The sequence below is a fragment of the Balaenoptera physalus genome (assembly GCF_965194825.1).
Source record: "Balaenoptera physalus genome assembly, chromosome: 21".
Classification (NCBI taxonomy): Eukaryota; Metazoa; Chordata; class Mammalia; order Artiodactyla; family Balaenopteridae; genus Balaenoptera; species Balaenoptera physalus.
In genome coordinates this window covers 9,041,093-9,051,692 of record NC_138902.1, presented here as the reverse complement: position 1 = coordinate 9,051,692, position 10,600 = coordinate 9,041,093, and the positions used below count along the sequence as shown (strand labels likewise).

The 10,600-nt window shown below is 37.5% G+C and overlaps 1 protein-coding gene across 1 annotated transcript in view; it reads right to left on the bottom strand.

The window, feature by feature from the left end:
* Positions 1-5,650: 5,650 nt before the first annotated feature.
* FNTA (farnesyltransferase, CAAX box, subunit alpha) overlaps positions 5,651-10,600 on the bottom strand; it is a 32,206-nt gene continuing 27,256 nt past the window's right edge. The window contains exons 6-9 of the mRNA XM_082444277.1: positions 9,525-9,673; positions 7,653-7,715; positions 6,562-6,733; positions 5,651-6,280 (exon numbers count right to left, since the gene is read on the bottom strand). Coding sequence (XP_082300403.1) covers positions 6,158-6,280; positions 6,562-6,733; positions 7,653-7,715; positions 9,525-9,673 — 507 coding nt within the window. The 3' untranslated portion in view covers positions 5,651-6,157. The remainder of the gene's footprint in view (positions 6,281-6,561; positions 6,734-7,652; positions 7,716-9,524; positions 9,674-10,600) is intronic.

The window sequence follows — 10,600 nt, the reverse complement described above, 5'->3', positions numbered from 1 at the left end:
CTAGAACTGAGAAATATAATAACCAAAACAAAAAACTCACTGGATTGGTTCAATAGTAGAATGGAGATGACAGAGAAAAAAAGTCAGTGAATTTGAAGACAGATTAATAGAAATTATCTAATCTGACCAACAGAGGAAAAAAAGGAAAAAGAAAGGGAAAAAAAAGAACAAAAGGCACCTGTGGGACAAGAACAAAAGGTCTAACATTCTTGCATTGAGAATCCCACAGAAGAGAAAGGGCTGAAAAAATGTTTGAAGAAGTAATGGCTGAAGATTTCCCGAGTTTGGTGACACCTACAGATTCAAGCAGCTGAGCAAATAGGGTAAATCCAAAGACATCCAGGCCCAGACAACATCAAAATCAAATTACTAAAGACAAAAATTTTGCAGGCAGCCAGAGAGAGATGACATGTAGGTGAACGACCATTCTAATGACAGGAAGTGACATTTCCCAAGTGCTGAAAGAATTGTAAACTCATAATTCTGTATCCAGCGAAAACATCTTTCAGGAATGAAGATGAAATAAAGACATTCTCAGCTGAGGAAAACTAAACATAATTTGCAACCAGCAGAACTAATCTAAAAGAACTGCTGAAAGAAATTTCTTCAGGCAAAAGGGAAATTATACCAGAAGGAAACTTGGAACATCAGGAATGAAAGAAACGTAACAAAAATAGTAAATCTCTCGGTAAATGTAATAGGCCACTCTTCTTGAGTTCTTTAAAATATGTTTGGTGGTTGAATGCAAAAAGTATAAAATTGTCTGATGGGGTTTTCAATGTAAGTATAGGTAATATATAAGACAGCTTTGGCATAAATGGTGGGGGTCAGGAGACCTATACCGTGGTAAGGTTTCTACATGCCAGTTGAAGTGATAAAATATTGATATAAATAGGCTGTAAAAAGTTGAATACGTGTTATATAATTCCTAGAGTAACCACTAAAAAATAATAATAGAGAATAACAGGAAAGTCTCCGATCACTTGGCAATTAAATGATACACTTCTAAATAATCCCTGACTCAAAGAGGATGTCTCAAGAAGGGAAATTAGAAAATATTTTGAGCTGAATAAAAATAGAATGTATAGCATTAAATGCTTATATTGGGGAAAAAATCATCTAAGCTTGGATCAATATAAGCTTCCACCTTAAAATATTAGAGCATGTACTATATACTAGAAATTTGCTAAGAGAGATCACACACACACACAAGTGTGAGGTGAAGGATCTGTTCACTAATCTTAACGTGGTAGTCATTTCACAATATATATCAAATCATCATATTGTATGTCTTAAGCTTACACAGTATTACTTGTCAATTATATCGCAATAACTGCTGGGCAAAAAAGCTAGAGTGGACCAAATCAAGTAGAAGGAAAGAAATAAAATGTGAGAGAATTCAATGAAGTTGAAAGTTCTATTATATATACTTTTTTGTTTTTAAAGCTTGTCAATACACACTGACTTGCCCATTAATGGGTTACAACCCAATTTGAAAAACATTGCTTTTTATAACGTAATTTCCAGAGAGAAACCTTCTGGACTCTCTTACTAATTTATAAGTTAATATCTGAGATATAACCAATTACAGAATTGAGTTGAAGGCCTCACTAAAGGATGTAAGTAACGAAATTTGTCCTCCTTTGTGAACCCTTCCTGACTCCATCAGAAAGATAATCCCTCCTGCTTCTGTGTTCCCAAATAGTACTTCTTCAACAAGCTAATAAACATTTTCAGGGTACTGAGGGGAGTAGCATACTGTTGGTCTCTCTCAAAATTGGGATCCCTGAGGGCAGAGATAGTAGTGTCTTACTCTCTTCTCTAGCTCCAGATTTCCTTAATGTGGGTCCAAGCTAGTGCTAATTGCTATATTTGAGATTTTAAAATTTTAATTCATTAATAAAGCAATAAACCCATTACATGTTAACAAAAATAACATTTTATGAAACTTATATTTTCCAGAAAACCAACCAGGAAAATGGCAGTTTTACATTTTTGCAAATCCCTTTCATCCGACTTAATAGAAGATTTCCAGATTCTTCTATCTGCTTCTATATTCAATCTGTTGGAATATGGTGTTTTTGGTTGAAGTACATGAAGAAAATCCACTCATACACACAGATACATAGTCAGAAAGGGAGTATTTTAGGAGTCTTTTAAGAAGTTGTGGATATTCTTCAATACTACACCAAAATTCGACAAGTGGTGGTTTCTCAAAGGTTAGCTGCAGTGTGGCATCTGCAACCCTATCAATGTACTTTTTGTGTTCTGTTACATCTGGTAATGTGAATGGATTGTTTATGCATTCATGATAATATCATAGATGGGTCATTTGGAAAATATTGGTCCATTGAGCTATACGGATCCACCAATTGTGGATACATTTAACTATTCATTATTGATTCAATAATTAATAATTCATTAATAATTCATTAATATCATCACTTTGATTTCATCAGAAGGAGCGGGAAGCTGTCAAGCTGACTGTGGTAGATTAAAATTTTCCCTCAAAAGCTCAAATTTTATGCCTGGCAACAAACACTCAGTTGTTCAAGTACAAATGGCATTCCAAGAAGAGTGGCCTGTTTGGGCCACAACTTACACAATTGCACAAATGCTTTTCTTCAAGACAACCAAAAAGTTTAGGCATACTTCCATTCAATCACACAAAATACTGAAAAGACAGTGAATGCTGTGAATAAAACATATAATTACTGATTCATCAAGTACATCGTTCAGTGAATGCATGGCAGTGAAGAATACAATGACTATTCAGTACCACTGCCTTGATTTGTGCTAAGGCAACGGCAGTTTTACCCACTGTTTATGCGCCAGCAGTGCAGATAGCAACACAGTGAAAGTATTATTGGATAAATAATTTTGAGCTAACAGCCCCTCCACAGACCACATTTTTTTTTAAATTTTTTTAATGCTATTCTTGTCTGCTTACATTCTTTTTATGTACGTATGTATGTATGTATGGCTGTGTTGGGTCTTCGTTTCTGTGCGAGGGCTTTCTCTAGTTGTGGCAAGCGGGGGCCACTCTTCATCGCGGCCTCTCTTGTTGCGGAGCACAGGCTCCAGACGCGCAGGCTCAGTAATTGTGGCTCACGGGCCTAGTTGCTCCGCGGCATGCGAGATCTTCCCAGACCAGGGCTCGAACCCGCGTCCCCTGCATTGGCAGGCAGATTCTCAACCACTGCGCCACCAGGGAAGCCCACAGAGACCACATTTTAATTGTTTGTCCAATGAAAAAAGTGCACTGCCAGGTCTCTGTATTCAGCTGCCCATCAGGAGATGGCCCTCATTAGGATCATCAAAATAAGATACACTTGAATCATGGGGCCTCCTCACCTGATTCCATACTCACTAAGCAACCTTTTGATAAATGAATTGCCACCTAAACGTCAGGCAGAAAATGCCAAGTGGCTAGGCTGATGCAATTGCTTGGTACGCCTGTTACATTTCTCAGTGTAAATTAGTAAAACTGCCATTATGCTTTTTATGAAACAGTCTCTTACGAGCTTTGTTGAGTCAGCAGCCCTGAATCTAATCAGTTTGGGGACACTGACGAGGTAGTTTCTGAGAGTAAATGCCATCTTATGAAAACTTTTCTGTACAATTTTTCTTCATGACACCTTTGAAATTGTCTACATAGGGATGACACTTTATGAAAATTTCAAATATAAATTCAGAGATTTTTGGAGTCTAAAAACAAAAACTGACATGTAAAATGTTAAATACCCACAAAGTATATTTTCTCCAGGAATTTTTTTTCACCATTATCCTAGTTATATTATGTGTTTTTGTTTGTTTGTTTCTTTTTAATCAGACTGGTCTTCCTTTTAATTAGTGTTTTTTTTTTAAATTTGTGTTTATTGGAGTACATTTGCTTTACAATGTTGTTAGTTTCTGCTGTACAGCAAAGTGAATCAGTTATACATATATCCCCTCTTTTTTAGATTTCCTTCCCATTTAGGTCACCAGAGCACTGAGCAGTTCCCTGTGCTATACAGCAGGTTCTCATTAGTTACCTATTTTATACATAGTAGTGTATATATGTCAATCCCAACTCCCAATTCATCCCACCCCACCCATTCCCCCCTGGTATCCATAAGTTTGTTCTCTACATCTGTGTGTCTACTTCTGCTTTGCAAATAAGTTCATCTGAACCATTTTTCTAGATTCCACATATAAGCAATATTACACGATATTTTTCTCTTTCTGACTTACTTCACTCTGTATGACAGTCTCTGGGTCCATCCACGTTTCTGCAAATGGCACTATTTTGTTCCTTTTTATGGCTGAGTAATATTCCACTGTATATATGTGCCACATCTTCTTTATCCATTCCTCTGTTGGTGGACATTTAGGTTGCTTCCATGTCTTGGCTATTGTAAATAGTGCTGCAGTGAACATTGAGGTGCATGTGTCTTTTTGAGTTATGGTTTTCTTTGGGTATATGCCTAGGAGTGGGATTGCTGGGTCATATGGTAGTTTCTCCAGGAATTATTAAAATACTGTTATTGGGAGTTCCCACAAGCTGCGCAGCATGGCCAGAAAAAAAAGAGTTTGTTTAAAAAAAATATTGTGGGAATTCCCTGGTGGTTCAGTGGCTAAGACTCTGTGCTCCTAATTCAGAAGGCCCATGTTCGATCCCTGGTCAGGAAACTAGATCCCATATGCCACGACTAAGAGTACGCATGCTGCAACTGAGGATACCACACGCCGCAACTAAAGGTCCCACATGCTGCAATTAAGATGTGGTGCAGCCAAATAAATAAATAATTTAAAAAATATATCGTTATTTTCTGAATTCTTGAGATAACTGTTCTTTTTTTTTTTTTTGGTTTGTTTTTTTGCTGCACCACGCAGCTTACAGGATCTTAGTTCCCTGATCAGGGATTGAAGCCAGGCCCCTGAGTGAAAGGGCTGAGTCCTAACCACTGGACTGACAGGGAATTCCCTGTTCTACTCTATATAATTTCTTGAGTTATAGTTTGGTGCTTTGAACACTGAACAAAAATTCTTTATTGATAAGGTGAGATTTAATTACATGCAGGTACACAGAAACTCTCTTGTTCAACCTTCAACTCCTTTCTAGCATGTCTTCCTGAAGCGTGGAGGCTGGAAAGCTATAAACTACATTTCCCAGATTCCTTTTTGCAGTTAAGGGTGTTCGATGTCCTTTAGGTTCTTTCCGATCAGATGCACTAAAGTGAGCCTTTACTTTGGAGCCACGTCCTGTGGGAAGGGAAGCAGGTGAGCCTGCGTGGAATGTGGTGGAGGTGGACATGGAGCTGGCGGCCTCACTCAGCAGTTCCTGATCCCAGCACAGGCAACAGCAATGTGATGCTCCAGTTCTGCAGTGGGGTTTTGGGACATATTTCTGGAAGATCGGGTAATTATTCTGTGAGCTACCTATATACCTCAATAAACCCTGTGAGTTTTAAACCACGTTGAGTGAATTTTGTTGCTTGTAGTCAAGAACTGACCACTTCACATTTTAATTACATTTCCTTTAACATAGTCATGTTTCTGGTTTCTTCAGTTTTATAGCAATATATCCTTCCTCAATTGCTTTTCTAAGCCGAGACAGTGTCCCCTGTATATAGTTAAATGCTATTTAAAAAGTCAAACCACTATGGCATTGTTTTAGGATACAGCTATAATTTTATTACAAAACCATTCTTTTGGCATTAGTTGGTTACAGTGATAGCAAGATACTGTGAGTGTGGCAGAGCAGCTCTAAGGTAACAACTGCACTCCCTGCTTTCTGAACTGAAATGTAAGTGACTCATGTCCTTTACATACGCGTTGCCTGCAAACATTAACGCTGCAAATCCTGACACATACACCGTTTAGGGGAGTTGCTGCTAAGGGGTTACAGTGAATGCTGAAAGGCTACCAAGTTCCTCTGGGGACTTCCTGTTTCTCCTCCCTCCCCTGAATCACTCTGCTTAAAAAGAATCAAATCACTCAGAACCAGTCTGAACAGCAGCAGCGCCCCAGGAGCATCACACTGGGTTCATGTTAAAAAGCAGTGCCCATGTAATGTACGTTTCACACCACAGGCAAAGGGGATGATCACTCTGGTTTTTAACTCCTGAGTCTCTTAGAAAAATAAAAGCATCCCATCAAGTTCTTCTAGATGGTGTTATTGCTGTACATTTGTAGGTGGGTCACTTTCTGTGCTGTGTTTGCTTTGAAGAGATCTTCCAATATATCTCCAATATTCCTTTCTTATAGTGTCCTTTTCTTTAGCTAGGATTTCACATAACTGAAAATGAACAACAAAAATTCATTAAAGGAAATGTGTAATTTAATCCCTAGGGCAAATGCGTTTGGACTAGTACAGTTTCATTCAGGTCGTGATCAAATGAGATACACCACTAGAATCACATACTATGTGCACTAGTGATGTGGGTGTCGCCCTAAACAGCAGAATAGCCCTGCACGGAATTCTGAGTGGCTGTGTTGAAAGGGGCGTGAATACTGGTGTTGCTGGGCAGACCCAGCTTTGAGGCTCCAAGAAGAAATCGCTGAGTCCTGCCAGCTTACCTCTAATGCTTTATTAAGAATGTCCTCCTTGTTGTCACATTGGTTTTCTAGCATGTCTTCATAGATGTCCACGAGAAAGGCAATTAGGTAGGGGGAACTGTGACTTGGTTGTAAATCAAGTAATTGATTTAACAGGTTGGGATACTTGGAAAGACCACGATCCTGCAAAATCCTAAAAAAAAAAAAAAAAATTATTCCCAATTTTGAGAAGGAAGAACAAAAACAGTAGAAAGATCAAGAGAAAATGACCCCTGTAATATAAGCAAGAAAAGGAAACATTTTGAATGAGGTTGAAATGAAATGAAATTTTTAAATTAAATGTGAGCTTTATCATGCATAATTAAGAGCTGGGTAAAATTAGCTAAAAAGAATAATGAAGTTTAAAAATAATCATTTGTAAGTCAAACTGCAACATACAAAATTAAAGGAAAAAAATTCCATTTTCTTAAAATTAAAAGGGAAGGAAAAAAACAGGAGAGACATTTCTGTGTCTTGAGATGGTTATTCATCCCTTTAGCTCTCCAGATACTATAGGCCCCAAGCTCTGACCGATCTCCAAATGTGACTGAGCTCCATGCTTTGTGCTCTTTGGGCCTGTTTCCTTGGAGACCCTTAAGTTTGACAAGGAGCCAGGTGATGTCAGTGGCAAGAGAAACCTTGCTGATTTAAGGAGTGAGACTTGTAACAGGAGATCTCCGGAAATGACAACACAAAGGGTGGCTAGGCGTCTTGTGCAATCTGTTTGTAAGTGATTTGTCTTGTCTTCCCGTGATCCTGAGCTGAACAGAAACTGGTGTGTGTATTCCGTTCTGTGACATGAAGACCCCAGGATTCATAAATGCTGTTAAAATTGTGTCACTGTCTACTCATGGACTGTTCTAAAAACTGTGCTGGTATGTGCCTGGGAGGTTAAGGAAAGGGTAGAGGGTACTGTTCTTGGGTGTTATCATAACGCTGTTACACTTCTGCTCTTAGATCCAGAAAAATGGAAAATTCTTTAGTGTCCTTTTGGAATCTTATTATGGAACATATTCCACGATGACTCATGTTAGCAGGTTAAAAAAAAAAAAAAAGCAAAAACAACCTCTTACCCTTTCAAATAGTTCCATGCACTTTCATTATGTGGTACTAGTTTGATCATTTCCAGAGTGTACCTGTAAGAAAAAGACCACAAATAAACATGTGTATAACTCTGCAAGAGCAGTGCAATAATGAGAAACAGTCTTCCTATGATGGTGGCGCAGCTTGGACATGAGCTTTCACTTATCTCTGCTGGTGGACTTGGTACCTCCCTAGGTTATATCTGAATTAGAGACCCCCTCGTGGCTGCAATGGTCAATTCTTATTTACAAAGTAATACGAAGGCTCAGTTCACAAATGGAAAAGAAGTTAATGTTGGAGACTTCCTTTCACTTAGGCTTTCCCTCTGAAGGAAATGTCAGCTACAACAAGGAGACTGTCCTTTTTTCGCTGAAGCAATCTTGGGGAAAATGTCTAAGACATACTTACGCCAGAAAAATCATTACTCATTGAAAAAGGAGAACTAAATAATCTTGGAAGCTATAATAAAAAATAGCCAAGCATGGAGATTATATAGACAAAGAATAAAAATAAGAAACCAACAACTGCATATTTCTTATATTCCAAAACAAGAGTACCTGCAAACTATGATGTGATTCCATTCCAAATGGACACTCCCTACTTTTCTCTTCCCCTTAACCAGATTATTAATTGTAATTTAGATCCAGTTACAAAAAATTCCAAGGGAGTTACAGAACTTTGCTTCACTATATACTTGCTCAAATGAGTTAGTCACTGACTAAAGTTTAGTAATCTTAGTTTCGTTGCAGTGCTGTTTTAACAGCATTTTTTTTCACAGAAAGTAATAATAAACTCATTCAGCATTACGAAAATTATGAATATTATAAAGAAAGAAGCCTGGAGAAGAGAGTTAATATAGGACACTAGATTGGAGACTGTGTGTGTGTGCTTTTTTAAAGTTTAAATCACCAAAACCCTATATATAGAACAGATAAAATTAGAGCCAACCGCCCTGATCCAAGCAGAAGTAAGGGCAAGGGAGATGAGAGGTAGATGTACCACAAAATCAGCTCTTCCTAGGAGCTGTTGAAACAACTTTTATAATTAAAATATGACTATGATCTCATCAGGCTATAAAGACAATAAACATATTCAAATTTCAATCAAGACACTGAGACAAATTAGACAAAGTCAGAAAAGAGGTTTATGGACAGAATATAGAAATTCATGCCAATTCAGAAATTTCTAGCTCTTATAACAGCATTTTGTATGCTAGAGCAGTTTTCAACTGGGGGTGATTTGGGCTGGGGTGGGGTTTACTACTGAGATATAGGGCATAAAGGCTGAGAATGCAGCCACACATCCTATAATGCACAGGACAACAAAGACTCATTGGCCCAAACCCTGCACTAGAGTAACATGGCATCTGGGGACTGTTATCTAAAATTTAATGAGATAGTTTTAAAATAAAGCTTCCTAGACACTATGAAATCTGAGTTCTTCTCAATCTACAGTAGCAACAATATTTCAAGAAACTTAAGGCACTACTAAGTAAAGGTTTACTATACACCAGGGGCCGCCAACCCCCAGGCTGTGGACACTCCCCATCGCTCACATTACCACCTGAACCAATCCCACCACCAGCCCCACCCCACCCCCGGTCCGTGAAAGAATTGTTTTTCACGAAACCAGTCCCTGGTGCCAAAAAGCTTGGGGACCGCTGCTATACACTATATTATTCGTAAATTTATCATTATAGGTTTCATGTAAGTATTCTGTCCTATTACTTCTATGAGGGTAGGATTGGGGCAATCTTGATCTTTGCTGTATCCCAACGCCTTTATGCCCTGTACCTCAGTAGTAACATGAGACATGGTAGGCAAACAAATATTATTTTAATGAGTGAACAAGTGATTACTAACTGGACTTCTCTCTCCAAAACAGCACGATCATTGTAGCCCGTGGTGTTAGAAATTACGAAGTATCTTTGGTTCCAGACAGAGTTATTTCTCACATCCTCTTTGAGAAGTTGGTCTACATACTGCAGCTCATTATCCCAAAGTTTAAATTCCTAAGAGAAAATACAAAATAAAACATCCAATTAGAAATGTCCTATCATTTATTAACAATAAAAATAAATAAATAAAACTTCAGCAAAGCTAAGCAGGGAGAACTGAAGACATGGACTCATCACATATTTGGAGGAGAGGGATGCTGAAGGTCAAGGAAATGGCGGGGAAAGAAAAGTCATCAAAGACAGAGGAACGGCGATGAGGAAGGAAAAATTAGGAAGTGAGAGTGAGCAGCCAGAGTGGCTGTCATTCAGTAGCATCTTGTGGAAAACAATTTAGATACCAAGCAGCATGTTTTAACTTTGACCCAAGAACTACTCTAAAGAATTAAATCAAAAGAAAAAAAAAAAAAGTATACCTAACTAAATGCTTATGCATTGTTTATGGTAAAATGTGGAAGAAAAAAACCAAACTCAGTAATAAGACAATGATTAACTGTACTACTGTATATTAATTTGATGTGATTTGACATTATTACATATATTAAGTAAAAGGGAAGTATTCAAAAATGCTAAAATACATGTAGATAAATATACAATTGGATTTAGATATAAATTTTTACATTACAAAGCTGTTTTAATTTAAAAAATTATGGAGAGAAGAGAACAAACAAAGACAATTTGAAAAAGGAGTAAAAGGTCAAAACGTACAAATGCCACAAAAGTTGGGGACGTTAACTATGAAAAAGCTAACGGAGATATATTGCTTATTTGATACTAGCAAAAAACTAGAATTTCATAAAAAAATAAAAATACTAAATGTCTTTAGAAAATGTATTCCTTTAATCAAATTTGGAAAAGTTTAAATTTTTAAGCAATAAATTTTTTGGTGAAATACTCTTGGTATAATGAACAGTGCAGAAAGTAGCAATCCCTGGAAAAAATTCACCGGACACAACACTACAATTGTTGGCTGGAATAAATAAA